Here is an 18,569-nt window from a genome sequence, read left to right as displayed (position 1 = left end):
CTCTCTGGATTCTCTTACTCATCTGGAGGTGTCCAAAGGCAAGGTCAAACAAAACCCCAACAACTTCTCATTCCATCACCCAAATCTACAAACATACACAACCTTTAGAAGTTGTTTGAAAGATCATTTGGAGTAACATACGTCCTACATAAATCCTGGTAGTAAAACCTCACGTATGTGGTTCTTGGGGTTGGATTTAGCTTTTATGAGCCATGGTTTAGCCAGTGATTTGATTCTATTTTCGATAGATGTAATTTTTGCTCTCGCGTGGAGAGTTGTAGTACGAGTGAAGTTGTCTGAGTTAGTTATTATTCTAGGACATCGATTTTGAAAGGTTTCTAGTTTATTTAACGTACAAAGAATAACAGATCCACATTCTCGAATTGGTCTAATTAGAGAAATGTAGGCTCGTCTTTTGGCAATGGGGCTGGCTGAGACCTAGTCTGTTCGGTGCTGTTTTTTAATTGGTAACCATCAACGTCAATTTTTAAAATCAAGATAATGCAGCAATTTCCGAGCTAAAGTCGTTCCTTAACACCTAATTTGTTTGATGTCTACAAAGATTGCTTAAAATTTTTATTTTTCAGTATTCTTATCAACGATTTGAACGAGGAGATCATTGAAAATCTGTCTGTTGGACGCACAAACATTTTATGCAATAATGCCCCCCTCGCATGGTTAAAAAGTCGTTTCAATTGCAGAAACTATGCAAACTTCATATGAGGTTTTGATAAAATAGCAAAATAAGCTTATTAGATCTCAATAGCTACTTTGACAACTTCATAAACTTTATTTTGTGCGTCCGACAGATTTATGATAGCATTTTTTCTTTTTTAGAAAAACAATGTATAGACTATTGACGATAGCCTGTAAACTATCAACTTTTAGGGAGTCTTATCGTAAACCGATAAAATTATGAAGCTCTTGCTTCCGAGATGGAAGTACTAGCTCTATCCATTTTAGCTGTGCGTCCGACAGATAAGTTCAATATAATTAAAACAAGAGGAAAATTAAATTTAACCAATATTTGGATCCCCGAATTTGTTTAAGGCTTTAGGTACTTTCTATTATTAATTTTAAACTATTATAACTCTTCAGGAAAATGACTTTTTTTTTTTTGCGAATCTGAAAAAAGATATTTGTGCGTCCGACAGATAAGTTAATTAACAACAAAATACACTCAAAACTTAACTTAACAACGATTCTTCTGACCTCGAGAAGGTTCCACTGACAATTGTCAGTGAAACAAACGATCACTCACGCATTGCATCATTCACTTGCGTTTCAAAGGTCATCGATTGTGTCGAGGAATGGCTGCCACTTCGATACACTTTGAAGAAGGTGTATTTGTGGAGTGATGGGTGTTCGTCGCGATTTCGCTCGCGGTTCACATTCGCACTGCTACCTAAACTGCATCCTGATAAGCTGATAGAGTGGCACTACAACGAGGCCTCTCATGGCAAAGGCCCTATGGATGGAGTTGGTGGAACGATAAAGAATAAAGTCATTCGAGAGGTCAAATCGTTAGGAATTGTTGTCAACTCGCCACGAGACTTCGCCGATCATGCAAATCGCCTCTGTGAGTCGGTAACTACAGTGTACCTGCCAAAAAGTGATTTTTTTGAAGAGCCCCAGGAAATCGAAGAAGCACCATACATAAACGGGACTCTAACGATCCACAAAGTAAATCCTCAAGGGATCGCATTCTTGGAATTTTATCGTCTATCGTCCGACGAACAACCATTTTTTACCCAATACTACAGGAAGGCCAACGATCCCGTAGTCTGTGGTCATAAAACATCTGCTGATGGTCCAAACATCTGTGCCCAATGTTCAAAGAAGTACAGTGATGGTGAAGAATGGATAGAGTGTCCCTCCTGCAAACAGTGGTACTGTACTGATGAGTGCTTTTCAGTTTAAAGGTCCGGGCTTTTTTCTGTCGGACGCACATTTTTATTTCGATGTAGATAGTACTTTTGAGCATTTGCGAAAGAAATTCCGAAAATAAAGTATTATAATACACAACTATCCACTATCAATCGTTTTTTTTGACTCTAGCAATGAAAATTTCTTGGAGTTTGGCTCCATCAACTTTTCTAAAAATTCTGTCGGACGCACAACTTTCTTAATCTTCAGTTTACAATGTAATGGGAAGAGATCTTTAAACAAATTTTATGGACTGATAATTGTAACCGTTTAAAGGTTTGAAAGGCCAAAAGTTTTCATTAAAATACAAAGTTTGCCTGACAAGCATCATTTTTGTACGTCCGACATGTGCATCCAACAGAAAAAATTGTTCTGTTGTATGGAGGAATAAAAACTCTGCCTTAACTTTAGGTAATTCAATTTTCCTTTTGGAGAAATGACGAGTCATAATTCTAATTCAGTTCAAAAGTTCAAGTTTGTAGGCCTAGTACTTTCGATAGAATTAGGATTTGCCCTCAAAAATTTTGAAGTCCATTTTCTATCGCGTGCGTCCGACAGACTTGAATTTGACTTCACTGAAAAAAGCTGTAAAGAGCTTGATTCTTGGAAAGTTCGCTATTAAAAAGAACCCATTAGTCCTTATTTATAATAATAAGCTTTGAACCTAACTCATAACTAATTTTTATTCAACTACTGATGAGAAATAAAATTTTTATGCTTGCTTGAGCCAATTTGTTGGTGACATGTGTATGCAGGGTTAATCTGCTGTCTAGAGTGATGCCAACAAATTTGATTTCGTTTGTTTCTTCTATGTTTATACCATTGAGCGTGTGTAGCTTTCACACTGAAGTGATTAACGCAGATAACAAGAAATCTATAAAGGACAGAAGGGTGGTGAGCCCTTCTAGGAAGAGGTACACAGATGAACAAGTTCTATCCTGAGAAGTGCACGTTTGCCTGGGGAAACAAGTGAATCCTGGTGGACAAGTCCACTAACCAGAGAAGGATTCAATAGCTGACGACAAATGAATGAAGTCACCTGATTTCTATGTCCGCAATTTCGGTTTTCCGCTCTTTCGGTTTTCCGTTCTTTTTTATGTCAGCAAGATACACAAGTTATAGTTTGTTTTTCAAAAGCTGAGATTACTCACTGTTAGAAGCAGAGATCACTCACTGCTAAAAACAGAGATTTCTCTCTGCTGTAGCAGGGATATGTTATAGCGTAGCTGGATGAAGGACGAGAATTCCTTAGCGGATTGCTTCTTTGTCTTTTCTATTGTAAACTGTTGATAATAGAAATCCATCTCTGTCCCCTTGAGTGTTCTGTTTTTATAAGAAAAATGAAGCAGACAAAGTATTCATGCAGTACGTTTGCACATATTTTGCTATGATGTTCCCGCTTTTCATCAAAATAATATTTGTAGAAGATACCCCAAAAGCTTCCTTGTAAATGAAATCTATTTTTATCAGCGAGTGTTATGAATTTGAGAAGCTTTCATGATTTCTCTTTAAAAATTTCGGATGTAAATATTTTGACAAATATTGTTTCAATTTTTTACATAATCATAATCTGAAAATATCAGTTAGAAAGTGAGGCACCCCGCGGTGTAGCGCGGTATTTCAAATGAAAAAGTACTATCTATAATCTTAGAGAAAAAACTTCTTATAACTTTACTAATGAAAACAATGTTTTTCATTTTTTTAAATTGTCATTCACCAATGTTTTACAGACCCTCTTGATAATTAAAAGTTTTTAATCGTGAACGATAAATGCAGCAGCAGAATCATTGGCTAAGAGGAAATCCAAATTTCACGAGTTTGTAATTAAAAAAGTTAAATTTCATATCAAATTTTAATGTCAGGGACAGAGATAGAACAAGGCTTTTTTAAATGTGCGTTATCCAGCTACGCTATAACATATCCCTGGCTGTAGAGATTACTCCCTACACGTTTTTCCGCAATTACGTTTGCCCACTCTTTCGTTTTTCCACAAGATACAAGATATAATTTGTTTTCTACACAGTTGGGAGTCGACCTTCCTCTTCGAAAGTCAACTGTCAACTGTGAGCGTAGGGGCGCATTCGGGCCAGGTTTTCAGAGGCAAAAATCAAAAATTTTGTGGCCCGAACTTGGCACGAACTTCAATGATCGGGCTAATGAACATGACCCGAAAATGTTCGGGGTACGTTCAGGTTATACCGTGTGTCATATTTCTACTTAATGTTGAGCACAAAGGCTATTGTGTACTAAAATAAATTCCATGACTTGGTCAGAGAATAAAGAAGATACAAACCAAGAAAGGGTTTTTCTCCATCTTCTTTCGAAAATGTGCGATGCTAATATCGGTAAAATATCGGTTGGTGATTTCACGAATTCGCCGAGCAATAAATCCATCACGTTTCAAATCCATTGAAGAAATGCCGTTCAAAAACTGCGAAAAAGTAAAGAAGAACAAATTTCATTGTCTAAAACTTCTTTCAAAATATTTTGAGTGTAATTTAGTAAAAGTAGTCGTAGAATCGTCAGCATATCTCTTTCAGGGGTACAAGAGCAAAGCCTTATAACAAACTCAAAGACAAAGACTCAAAGACCCTGTCGTAGATAGTAAAGACTGGTGACTGAATTTTTTTTTAATTTTCTTATTAAAATGGCAAAATGGCAATGCCCAGAACGTAACGGAGCCCGGTTTTTGAGAAAAAAAATGCCCAAAATGTGTAGGAGCCAGATTTTTAAGGTAGATTTTTAAGGTAAATAGGTTCTAGTGATGAAGACTATTTGATTCTAAAAATAGCAAACGCCTTTTTCTATACAATCAGTAAATTTAATGTTTCTATCTTTTTTAGTTTTTCACCCTTCGAGCACCTTCGTATTTTTTACTAGAGGAAGCATCTTGGCCTTTAAGGGGGCTGCCTTAAAATCTCAAGATTGACAAGTGCTATGACCTTGAAATTTTCACCAGTGGTAGATATGGATAATTGAAGATGATTTACAAAACTTTGGTTTGGCCACCTGTCTGGCCGACTGTAAACTTGACCAAAATCATGAATTGACTGAAATTTGTTCCTGAAGGCTGATTTGTCAAATAAAAGAGACTAGTAACAGAAAAAATTCGTTCTCATGAGTATTTGGTACTTTTCGGACCGGTATGTGAAATACACGTTGACCAACTGCCGGAACTCAGGAATTACCGGAATTACTTTTCACTTTTCACTTTCACTTTTCACTCTCATTTTCACCAGTGATAGATATTGACCATCTAAGACAGTGCGTTTAAAATTTCAATTTAGTTAGTTACATGAGCGGTTGGTATCTTACAGACTGGTCCGTTTTTTACCTTAAATACTCACTTTCAGCATAATCACTCGTCCAATTTCGCTGAAATTTTGGCTGAAAGCTTGTATTATCAATACCTAATACTAGCCAAAATTTCAAGTCAATAGTATTTTCCGATTCTTAGGTACAATATCCTAGGGCTGATTTAGGTAAAAAGGGCAATTTTGGGCCGGTCTGTAAAATACACGATACCAATAGGTGGCAAAAAAAATTACCCCCCCTGCCCCAAAAATACATGCCATATGGAGTTGCCTCACAAGATTTGAGCAATAAAAATTAAAATGAAAAAAAGTTAGAGGGAGGTCCTATTTTTGGTATTTTCAAAGCAGGATGACGTCATCAGGTGGCGATGACGAAATTTTCATAAAAGATGCCAAAGGTGCAAACTTGAAAAATTTCTGGTCAATTGGATAAATAATTCAAAAGTTATCAAAAAATTTTATTTTTGGGGGGCCTCTTTGCCCCCCCCCAAGATGCTCGAAGGGTATATTCTTTTGGTTTCGCGATTTCTGAAATCCGAAGTAAGATAATGCTTTAATATCTTAATAATTAAGTCATCGTTTAAGGAAGCAGGCGAACTTTGGACTATCTAATTAAAAAGAAATCTGACAATTCTCTTGACACACGACTTACTAAATGAAGATATTTGAAGATGAATTCTTTTCGTTTTTCAGGGAGAGGTTTCTTCGATGAACAAATCGGTAGGATGAACGAATCGATGATTTGAGGTAACAAGCAATTCGGGGAAGTCTGAAAACAAAAAAATATCGGTTTTAGAAATTTTGAATAAAGAAGTAGGATATATGCATTTTGTTCTTATTGAGAGGCCTGATTGCGCAAAATATTCTCAAGAACATTCTCTACCATGTCAACTCACACAGCCAATCATAAAACCTTTCTATAAATAGTAGGGGACCAATCCTTAGGATCCGTGACATCGTGACATGTGGTTAGTTCGAAAGTAGGAAGGTTTTTTAGACTTTTTTTGAGAGGAGGCCCGCGAATTAGGCCCGGCAAAAGTTTTTATAACTAAAAGACTGACGTTTACAGACAAAACTGTAAGGGTAAAAAATGGGTAAAGAATTGACCTTTTAAAAAAGTCGAATTTGAAAGAAATGAATGAGACCATCGGAAAGAGCATGAAATTCTGAGCAAAAAAGTATACTACAACAAGTCTCTTACTCAAACGCACGAAGAAATATGGCCATCTAAAGTTTGAAACTCCGTCAGATAGAGTACGATTGACGTCAAATTTTGTCCAAACCGTACGGAGTCTGACAGAATACTTTTTTTGCTCAGAATTTCATGCTCTTTCCGATGGTTCCATTCATTTCTTTCGGATTTGATTTTTGAAAAACGTCAATTTTTTACCCATTTTTTCCCTTACAGTTTTGCCTGTAAACGTCAGTTTTTTAGTCATAAAAGCTTTTGCCGGGCCTAATTTGCGGGCCCCCTCTCAAAAAAGTCTTAAAAACCTTCCTACTTTCAAACTAACTACATGCGGCTGCGTCACCTAACGGATGTCACGGACCCTGAGGATTGGCCCCCTACTAGAAAGTGCTGTAACTGCTATACAAACTAATGATAATATCTTACTTTACTGTAGAGCGCTTTTGTACATTTCCTCACTAAACAGCTAGTTACGTCATACAATCGCTTCATTGTCGCCAAATCTGTTGATTCACTCAAAACAGGTTCTGATAATTTCACCAATGACCCAAAATATGTACCAATAATCAATTTCAGAGTAAGGGCGTCTGTGGGTGTTGGGGCGTTCGAAAATACACGCCCTAAGTTTTCAATGAAAAGGACCAACCACGCGAAACAATCGTTTTCATCCGGAGGTCTGGGTTGAAGTAGATACTGAGAAACACGTGTGTACTTTGAGAGTTGTTTAGTGAAAAGTTGAGTACCAAGCCCCATTAAGACACATGAGATCCACGTGGTCACGTGTTTTTCAAATAGCTCTTGTTTCTGTTCGATGAATGTTTTGTATGAATCCAGTGAAATGAGTTTAGTGATAAACAAACATCTTGCACTTAAACTGATGTCCTCTGTGAACGCGTATCTCGATATCAAAGTTTCAGCAGCATCGGCGGATTCACTACAAAAAGAAAGTCGAAAAATATAATATGAACCATCATAAGTCAAATCTCTATAAATCGAATACTTTAATGGGATAAACTTTCGCGGGGATTAAATTTCGCAGTTGGGTCTATCCGCGAAATTCAAAATTTTTGCGGGGACTTAACTTCGCGGGTGGCACTATTGGGTGGCAATATTTTCACGATTTTGTGACTTTTTTGCATGTTGGTTGTCGAAATAGTAATCATTCAAATAGTATTTATTTGACATATTTTTAGTTTTGTTTAGAAATATTTCGTGGATGAGCCCCTTCAAAATTTCCATTGGCACTTAATTTCGCGGATTTTCGCGGATGACACCCAAATTCTGAAGCTCCTGGTCCCTTCAAGTCTCTATGACTTGAAATTTCCATAACTCAAACAAATTTTATTTTCTCGTGTGTGTTCGAGTTATGGAGACTCCAATAATATTTTTAGCCGATAAGAATCGTTATTAATAATTATTGTTAAGAAAATGTTCTTTGTTTCTAAATCGAGTCATTTTTACGTCAATGTCATTGTAATTGGTACCACTGGGAAGAAGGGTAAATAGAGTTGAAAGTGTGTGGCTTGGTTTATACAGCTTTATTTTCGCACTGCTTATTCCTTGCCCTATAGAGAACGTCATGAATTATTTGAGTCATATGTAGGTAGAGAATACAATACCATAAACGTGCACAGATTAGCAATCTCATCAATGCTGGTACATAAACAAGGAACAAATAGACAATCACCCCAAATCGATTTCCCAAACGAAGGGCATTGGAAGAGAAAGACCAAAATATGTTCATATTTGGGATGTAGACACAGTTTTAAGTTTTTGCAGGAAAGGACAAGAAAATCGCCTACTCAGCTGAAGGATCTATCTAGTGAATTAGTGACTTTCTTAGGGTTGGTTTCATCTGACAGAGGCGCTGAATTATCATACAGACCTAATGAGAAGATCAGAAACCACATTAGTATTTCAATTGGTCAAACCCACGAAAATATCAAAACCAGGGAAAAAGAATAAAACCATGGAATTCAGGGAACAAAATCTAAAACAGACGGAAACCAGTAGAACACTCCACGTCCAAATTATTCCTCGGTTATATCAAACCTCATAAAAACAGTAGGAAAAGACTCTTTAGCTCGTTGGGTAAGGGAAGCCTTAGAAAAAGTAGGGATTGACGGGAAAATCTTTAAACCCCACTCCGAAAGAGTAGCACCGACCTCTAAGGAATATGCCAAAGGCGCCATTTTACAGGGTAAATACTAAAGATGGGAAACTGGTCTAACAAATCGACCTGGGAAAAATTTTACCACAAGGATTTTAGCCCAACGGAAAGATACAAAAACCTTATCCTAGAAGAGGAAGCTTTAAACAAGGACTTAGACTGCGTTTCACTCTAGACTGCGTCCGCACGGCATAATGAATTCGTCTGATTTTCAGCGATATAAAATTTAAAAATTTTCAGAGGCCGAAGATCGGTAACGGGTACAACAAGAGAGGCAGAGGAAGAGGAAAATTATAGCAACAACGATCGAAATGATACTTATATTTATTCAGTTAAACATGAAAGAAAACTTGCATAGAAGAAAATAATTTGATATTAATTTATCGACACTGTAGATCAATACAGCTGTTACCTATAGATCTTGAATCCAGATTTCATATCAATTTCAGAACTGATTTTGACGACTTATGATAACTACGGAAACTTTTCTTAAATGGAGTAGCCTTCTGATCATTTCTGATAAGACATAATTGACTTTGCAATTTTGATCAAATGAAGCGATCGATGGGTTGGATTAATAAATTTCCTCTTTTCATATACGGTTTGTGGAATAAAAGGGGAGCAAGCTAGACGCCCAAATTCAGACATAGTAGAAGTAAAGCAAAAAGCAATGGAGGGAACAATTTTGGTTGTCTAGAAACCTTTGTGCAAGCTAAAAGTTGCATATCAATATTGGTTTGCTATTTTAAATGAAAAAAAAATATAGATGGCTTCTTGTTCTGAAAAAACGGTTTGTATTGATTTCGTAAATCGATTTGATTCTGGCGTGAAATAGCATCCACTATAAAGACCTTTTTAATAGTCTGTCTGGAAAAATTATCTGTCCCCTAACATTGAATAGCCTGTTTCCAGGGTTCAAAAACCAAAATGTTCGCTAAAAGAGAGCTTTTCCACTACAGCGCTTATTAGGGGAAGCTAGCTGAATCGAACATCTTGAGTAGAGAAAAAAAAATGGTCAAGCTGATACGGTTTGTTGTTAACTCGTAAGAAAACTCCGAGGGGGGGGGGTGTACTAGGTTACGGGGATGCACCGCTGGTCAGGGTACCTTTTTTAACCTCCGCGAGTCCCAGGTAGGGTCACACCTCCAAAATAGAAAAAATCAGTCCCTCCGTAGGGTGCCTTTTTACAAAATTTGGAGAAAAAATAGAAAATTTGAGAAAATTCTGGAATTTCAGTCCCATTCAGGGTCACTGTTTTCGTAAATTTGAGCAAATTCCGACGTAGGGTCCATTTTTCGAACCTCAGTGAAGCACCCCCGTCGGTCAGCAAGGGTATTACCCCCCCCCCACCGGGAGGAAACTATTTTATTATTTTTTAAAGTATCCACTTGGATTTTCACCGATTATATATAATACCCCTCGTATCATTTTGAAACAGTTTAAAATATAATAGCCCTCACATTACTTGTATGGCGTTAATATGCTAACTTATATGAAGATTTGTCCACTCCGCAACTTGGACCTCGTTTCATTTCCTTGAACAAATTTTAGTTAGTGTTGGATATAAAAAACCATGGTTTTAATTGAAGTTTACTTTTTCTTGAATAACTGTATCTTTTTTCTTGAATGAATTTTTTCTTCTTGAATATAAAAATGAGATTGTTGAATATAAATTGTTTTTGTTGAATAAATATTTTTTCATTGAATATTGCTATCGAAAACCAACCATATACTGTAGGTTATTTTTTTTTCGCATTCCTTCATAATTTAATGAAAAATCCATTCTTATTTTCTAGAAATTATAAAAATATGAACTTGAGAGCTTTTTTCCTGGTTTCGATCTTCTGGCTATGGCAAGAAGTTTCAATGAACGACGTGAAACTTTGTAGCGAAAGTATGAATATTACTGTAATGGAACTTGAACCGAACGAAAAACCTTTTCCGTTATCAATTTTTTTGGATACGAATGGAATCGACTCTTCTTCAGTACAATGGACTGGTTTTCAATGTAAAAGATGGTTAGAGAAAGGTGAATGTCAATGCAATGCTGGTTGCCAAAGTTCTGGTGATTGTTGTATTGACTTTTTATGGAGCCAGTTTGCATTCAATAACCAAAGCGATTCTCAGAATATCATAAGTTACCAACAAACATTGATGGAATCGTCGTCTAAGCAACAGACCTGTTTACCGTTATTTCCTTTCGAAAAGGAGATTGATGAATATTATATCATGGTAGATTCTTGTCTCTCTGGTGCAAGACAGACTGACATTGAACAATGTTTGAACAGTTCTTCAAATGATCGTGTTGACCAAATGCCTGTCCTCGGGAATGATAAATATCTTTACAAGAACAAATTTTGTGCCCAATGTAACGGCGTTTCAGAATATAGCGATAGAATTATTGGAATAAATTGTCCTGATTATGAGATTAGGCGATACACGGCAATCGAACGTTTAAAATCAGGTAAAGGTTGCTCAACAGCAGTATCAGATCCTCTTTATGGAAAATCCGTTTTCAAATGTCAGAAATACAGGTGCAACCAGTCAGATGCAACGTTATGTCGTTTCTTATCTGCAAAGGTTCAATTACCACGTACTACTGAACAAAACCCATTTTGCTCCAAATGTTTAACGGGTTTAATGGAACTGTGGAAACCAGTAAAAGTAGCGAGCTGCAGAGATAAGAAAGGTCAGCCTGGAGCTGGAAGTGGATGGAATAGAATTATTGATCTAAATGACTTTAAGAAACCCCCAAAATGCAGAATAAACCAAGTTCGTACTAGGCTTTATACTGCTCCTTGTAGACGAAAGGTATGTCGTGGAGGTCTAGCTTTGATAGATGGAAAATGCCAAAAATGTAAAAAACGCACGAGATTAACTCGAAAATATTTTGGAAATGAAAACGATGATTGTGTCTGTATTTTGCTATATGGCAATATGATTGACTCCAAAGGTGATTGTGTTTGCAAAGAAGGTACCCGTCCTCTATCTAACGATAATTGTGTATGTAAAAAAGGCTTTATTAAACGGCAAGATGGATCCTGCTTCAATCAGACTAATAAGGGATTTGAACAAGATCATAATCTTAAAAGACAAAACATGTGTTTAGTAGACCCATTACCCGATAATGTATATGAGTGCGGCGCAAATGGCTCTAAAACGATTTTAGAGAAATGGACCGAGACATGTTTATCAAAGTCGGTGTACCTTAAGTTGTATCTCTTCACAAAAAAAAATATTCTTCCTAAATCCCTTTCTACATTGAAACTTAAGTTATGGAGATCAACAAGAGACTTGTTAGCAATGCAGTCGACTGATTTTATAGAAGATCCGAATTGGCAGACAATTATATTTCAAGAAATAAAATTCGATCAAAATATAATCAAAGCTGTTATCACCAACGAGAGAGATCATCTTTTCACTCATTTGTATGGATTTGATTTAATTAGAACATTTGATCGCACCAAATTATGCGCGAAATACAGAAAAATTGATATCAAGCCTGATCAAGATTGCTATGCAGCTATTACCGGTTTTCAAAGATCGGGGAATGAGACTTCGAGTATAAAAATTCTAGATATCTTTGAAGAAGGTAAAATTCGTGAAGAAATTTATTTTTGTGAGCAGTTTCATTTGCAATCAACTTGTGTCAAAGTGAGCATTTATCCCTCGACCTACAACATTTCAAGAAATGGTTCTTTGATCATTCGAAATTTGCAACAAGAACAACTTCAAATTTATGACCCTGAAGAGTATATCCCTCTTGAAGAAGGTTTTCAGATATGTCGAGTTGACGATTCAGTGAGTTATGAGCAATACCCGTGGGTGCAGCCTGTCGAAGATGTCAAATCTTACATGTCACTTATTGGGACAATATTAAGTTTGATAGGCTACATTGCTTTTCTCATCGTGTTTGCCAAAGTTCCAGCGTTTCGAAACAGAGGTGCATTTTATGTGATAGTTTTGGTGATTTTCCTGTTAACCAGTTAACATACTATTCATTCTTACATCATACGTTGAAGCTCAAACAAGCATTTGTAAATGGTTAGGTATAATCTTTTATTGGTCAATGCTGAATGTATTGCTTTGGAGTACGATTATTGCAATTGATATCACTGTACAATTTACCAAGCAATTCTCAAGACATTCATCTCTTCAAGAAATGGTTTTCGTTTTAAAGAAAAGATTGAGAATAATAATTATAACTTCTTTGATTATTTTATGTACGGTGATTGGGTTACAAGAATCACATGTGATTGATTTCTATTTTGAAAGTCAATGCTGGTTTGGAGATTTTTATCTTTCTCTTGGTTTTTATTTCATCCCTGCAATTATTGGTTATTTACTTTGTTTTGTTTGCCTTTGTATCGTCTTGGGAAATATAAGGAAGAGAAGATCGGAAGTTGAACAAACATTGAACAGAGATTCGAAGAAAGATAATGATTTGTTGAAAATTGGAATCAAATTGTTGCTCATTTTGGGGACAACTGAATTATTGGGATTAATTCAAATCAAAAGTGATCGTTTGACAGAAAACCAACAGATTTTCAATTCGACATTTGGATTATTTTTTGTTTTGTTGAGATCGTTACGTGGAGTTTGGATTTTCATGGTATACATGGTTAATCGAAAGACTCTGAAATTAATGAGGGAACATTTTGCAAAAATATTTGAACAATTTGAGTTATCAAAACGAAATCAGACTTCGCCAGTTTTTACTTAAAACGGGCTTAAAACCCATTAAAATACACGCTTTTTTTATAAGAATGGTGTAAATCCATTTAATCATGGATATTCTTAACTTTTTTGGAAAAATCATCCTAAAATATTCTTACAGCACATTCTTAGGTTAGGATCCTAATCCATACTAGATTTAACATTTAGTACATACGTCTCAAGCATAAAATGGCACTTTTGTAAAAGGAATTAGCCTTTGGGGATAATTGATAATTTATAATTGAAAATGCTCCAATAGCAAAATTCTATGATGGTGATATTCTTAAAAAATTCTTAATTTTTTGGCCATTTTCATCATGGACATTCTTATAAAGTGTATTCTTATAAAAAAAGCGTGTAAATACCGCCACTCCTAAGCTTCTACTTCCAACGGGCGGGGTGTGTAAGTGACGGGTGACCGTACAGGACCTAAAAATTGTGAAGTCTAGTATGATATCAGTTGCACTTCATGGGTTAACTTTAATTTATTTCACACACATAGATCGTCTCTTTTATTAGCTGCAGTGGAATGACCTGACAGTGTGGGTAACTTAATTAGATTTTTTGGCTAATTTAACTTCAAGCGGCGTAAAAGACTTAAACTAAATTCTATTCAATCTATATTATGTTATAGATCAAATTTAGAATTTTTTATTTTATCTTTTCATTGTAGGAAGGTTATTTTATTTGATCGACTTTGTTTGTCATCACTTTTACTGATCTGAATCTTCGAAATGATGAAAAAAAAAAACACTTTCAAGCCTTCATTCAGTTTTACTAGCCTTATTCATTTCTACATCAAAGGTGCTAGAGGAAAGCTGCCTTCCAACAGAAGCAGCCGGCGGAGAGATTTTTTAGAAATATGCGTTCTTATCTTCTAGGAGACCAAATGTTATGTCCTTTAAATTTTTATACAAATGATGTATTTTGATTTCTAGGAAACCTGTATCGCACTATTTGTCTCCCTAAACTTATCACTACTTTATGGTTTGATGTGTTCTAAAATCTAAGAAAAACAGTTTGCCAAGATAAACGTGTAATATATTTGTTTCTCCACGAAGGATGCGTTCTGAAAATTTCTAGGGTTACTAGGCAACAACATTACATCAATTTTCTATTGATTATACCCCTGTCTCCTTAAAATATGTGTTCTGAAGCTTTCTAGGGTTACCTAGACAGCAAGAACACGTTAGATGACCTTGATTTTACCCCTGTCTCGTCAGAACACATCATTATTTCTAGCTGATTAATTTTCGAAGATCTAATCAGAACAGATCAAAATTTCTAGCTGAATTATGTTCTCAGAACACATCGAAAAAAAAGATCGCCTCGCCGGCTGCTTTCGGCCTTCCAATTCTTTCAATCATAAATCAATCAGTTAAAATGTTCCTCATCTTCAAACAAACAGCAGGTAGGTATGTAGAAAGAAAGTGCGAGTAAATGAGTAATGTAAAACGAAACACCACTCCCTAATAGCAGTGCCGTAGCTACCGGGGGAGGGGCTAGGGGTAGCTTAGCCCCCCAATAATTTTTTTGAAAGTGATTTTTTTTTCATAAAATGGACTGCACGCTTTTTTTATAAGAATAGTTTATTTCGGCTAAGGGTGAGCATTATTCTTATTTTTCTAAACAATAGGCCTATTGTTCTAACTCCGAAATCTCACTCTGATATTCTTATAAAAGTTATTCTTATAAAAAAAGGGGTATTTTACCTTTAAATTTTGCCTTTATCCGAATTATCTTAGTTTTTTGAGTGTGTTTTTAGCCAATTTATAGTCTAGCAAGCTAGACGACTAATTTATACATAGTAGAAATAAAGCAAAAAGTAATGAATGGAACAATTTTAGTCGTCTAGAAACCTTTGTGCACTAACTCCAAACAAAAGAAAAGTGTCAATATTGCAATTATAATTTTTTCCTGCTCAAAATAATTCTTGAGAAAAAAGAATATGTGTGGATTTGTGTATTGAAAGTTTTTCATTTGAGTTGATTTCGTTTTGAGAGTTGGTTGTTGCTTGATAAATTGTTTTCTCGCTACGCAAGTTTCTGCGTAGCTAGCCCCTGTATCTATAAGGCTGGAACACCGGATTCTTCCAGTCGTTTATACAAACTAAATCCCGTATCATTATTATTAGTATTATTAGTATTACACGCATTATAAACGACTCCAGTCTAGCCAATTTAGCGATTTAGATTTCAAAATCCCCTCCCCCCTCGGGCCAAACCATGGTTGGCCCTCACGGTGTCACTGAACTTATGCCCCCAATATCAAATTGCTTCCTACGGCACTGGCGGGGTTACACCCTCCAAAAAGCCCAAAAAAAGTGGGCGCGAAAGATGTTTCAAATATTTGGGGGACCTAATGTACTTGGCGATGGAGCTGGTCACCGTTTAACGTGGGGGTGAATACTTCATCTTAATGGTTGGCTTCAATTACTCGAATTAAAGCTCATGAAGATGAAAACTTTTTCCCTGCAGAGCAATATTTTTATATAAAAATGAGAAAAATATTTTATCTTAAACTTCGAACTGCAACACAAATTACATTGTATAACCTTTTTTTTGTGGAACAAACTTTTAAAAGAGGGTCGAAAGCCCTGGGGGCTACCAAATTTCATGAATCTTTGGTGGACCCAAAACTCAGGGGGGACCTAATTCTTGCCTGGAACCTAAACCCAGGCTGACGCTAATGGTAACTTCGTGTAGTGCCAAATACTTCGTCTAATTCCGCCATAGTAACTATCTGGTCTGTAAAGTAGTTGAGTGATTTTTTTAAAGGGACATAAAAGTAGTAAAATGTAAACATTGCGTGAACCACGTGTAATTAAAGAGAACAATTAAAATCACGTGTCCAAAACAAACTTGTAAAACAATTGAAACAATCATTTTTTATTTTGACATGTGACATTTGTTTTGATTTTGTACCGAGTTTATGTATCGGAGGATATCGAGGGCGACGGTAACTGAAATCGATACAAAACAAAGTCGATAGTTGATGTACGGCTCTATATCGCCTTTGCTCACCTAAACAGACGACGGTATCTTGGTGTTTTTACCGTCGTCGAGCAAAGTGGACGGCGATTTCGGCCCCATGTCAGCTTTGCTTTCTACCGTCCCCCTCGATTTATCTCGAATACATAAACTCGCTTGTATCCCGCTGCATACGGTTTGTTTACAAATTTCGTCACTACTTTTGTCCCTTTATACAGCTTACTCTGAAGGTTTTATTTATAAACATTTAAGATAGTTGAGATTACAGATTAAGATTTAGCGAAATTACATGAAATGACGGTATTTGCTATCATGAATTAAAGAAAAAAAAACTTAAACTTACCTTTTCAACGCCAACATGGTTAGTGAAGCAAATATGTCCATGAATTTGCCGACCACTTGTTGATTTTGCTGATTCAGACAACTAAGCGTATTATAAAGTTGGTCGTGGAACGTCTCGTATAAAACGGTAAATGCCTTCTCCTTGATACTATCATAGCTTTGCACAAACACCAGGATCACCCGCGCGATGTGATTATAAAGAGTAATTGAATGATGCTCAGGTAAGGTTCTCAATAAAGTGTTGTAGATATTAGTATTTAAGAGTATCAAGTCGGCCTCTTGTATATAACAGTTTTCATCGTAATATTGTTGTACTAGTTCGAAATAAAAGGACAGAATATTCAAATTTTGCTGGTACTGTTCTTTGCTGCATTTTTGATGCGATGTTCCCACAATTAGGTTCTTGAAGAGCACAAGGATACGGTTAACAAGGGTTTTAATTTCCATGCTACGTTCTTTGTAGATCATTAAAAGTATAAAATGTTGCGTTAAGTATTGTTTTTTAAATGCTATTGATTTTTGTTGGAAATCAGAATGATTGAGGAGTGTTGGGATCCGCATCATGACATCTATCGTATTGCAGCCTAAACCAATGACGAGCAGCAATTGAAAGAGATTTTCGATTCCTTGTAGATCAAGGTCTGCAATACATTTCTTGTGGAATTTGGAATACACCCTAGGAATAATGGACAAAATTATGTAATAAAAAATCTACTTAAACGTGGAAAGTCAGGGAGCAATCAAATCTTAACTATCCCTTTGCTATCATATAATCTCATATAAGCATCGGCGTAAAAATGTCCGAATTGGCATGGCCCTAAAATAGGTCGTCGTATACTATAAAAGGACAAGCGTATCCAGCTGGCACACAAGGTTGTTTCAACGTTTATCTAACGTTATATGGACGTTGTGAATATAAGAAAAACGTTGAAACAACGTTGTGTGCCCGTTGGGTAGACAGTTTTAGAATAACCTTTGTTTGATTTGTGATATCTGCGGTGCTTCAAGATGAACAGCTTTTTGTACGGTCGCCGAAACGAATCGAAGGAAAGTTTCAAAGGGTGTCTCATCCTGTATTTCTTGAAGTGATTTCATTGGTTTGTTGAATTGTTTGAGAATAGAGAGTTGATGTGTAATGGAGAGGTCCTCAGATGTCCTCATATAATTTGTGATGGAGGGTAAAGTCTTTTTCTGCCGTGTCCGCTAAAATGATAGATTTTAGACATTGCAACTCCATCTTACAAAGTAGCGCAAAATTTTTGCTATGGATACATATTTAATTTTATTACAATTTTTTTTCACAATTTAGGCTCAGATATGGCAAAGATAGCGTGCTAAGCATTACCTTGAGCATATATTTTCCGATTTTAGCTGTTTTGGCCGGAATTTTACGGAAATTTTCGAATTTCACTAAAATTTTGCTACCTGGGTCCACTACAGTTCGTACCCGTTTTTCTTTTAAAGCACCTGAGATAGACATCTTTTTTTCTGTTGATAAACAGCTGTTTAAATGATTACAGCAGGTATTACCTGGTGTTCTGCGCTAGCAGATTAGAAAAAAGAGATTCTGGGTAGGAACGAAATGAATAATAAATAGATGATCTAGATTGTAACATTAGTGTTGTTCTGAAATATGGATCAAAGCACAGTTAAGAAATAACAATTGAAAGAATGATATACCAGTCATTAGAACTAATCAAATTTAAAAGGATACACATCACATACATCGATACTCATTTGTGTTTTGTAGGGGGGTAACTTTGCAATTTTTCGGAAAAAATTACCCAATAGAATTTTATAATGACCCCTCCATTTTATAAAACTTTCCTAAAAAAGTGCCAAAACCTTTAGTATTCTAGGAGTTTTTGGGAAAATCACTCCAAAATCACTTAATATTGACCCCCCCCCCATTTTATGGATTT

At 36.0% G+C, this 18,569-nt stretch overlaps 1 protein-coding gene across 1 annotated transcript in view; it reads right to left on the bottom strand.

Annotated features, from left to right (window-relative positions):
* The window catches only part of LOC136816074 (protein MMS22-like), a 43,144-nt gene that overhangs the window by 6,755 nt on the left and 17,820 nt on the right, over positions 1-18,569 (bottom strand). The window contains exons 13-17 of the mRNA XM_067072509.1: positions 17,621-17,850; positions 16,649-17,323; positions 6,856-7,363; positions 5,893-6,009; positions 4,220-4,357 (exon numbers count right to left, since the gene is read on the bottom strand). Coding sequence (XP_066928610.1) covers positions 4,220-4,357; positions 5,893-6,009; positions 6,856-7,363; positions 16,649-17,323; positions 17,621-17,850 — 1,668 coding nt within the window. The remainder of the gene's footprint in view (positions 1-4,219; positions 4,358-5,892; positions 6,010-6,855; positions 7,364-16,648; positions 17,324-17,620; positions 17,851-18,569) is intronic.

The sequence above is a fragment of the Clytia hemisphaerica genome, unplaced genomic scaffold, assembly GCF_902728285.1.
Source record: "Clytia hemisphaerica strain Z4C2 unplaced genomic scaffold, Clytia hemisphaerica genome assembly, whole genome shotgun sequence".
NCBI classification, from domain to species: domain Eukaryota; kingdom Metazoa; phylum Cnidaria; class Hydrozoa; order Leptothecata; family Clytiidae; genus Clytia; species Clytia hemisphaerica.
This window is presented reverse-complemented; position numbering and strand designations above follow the sequence as displayed.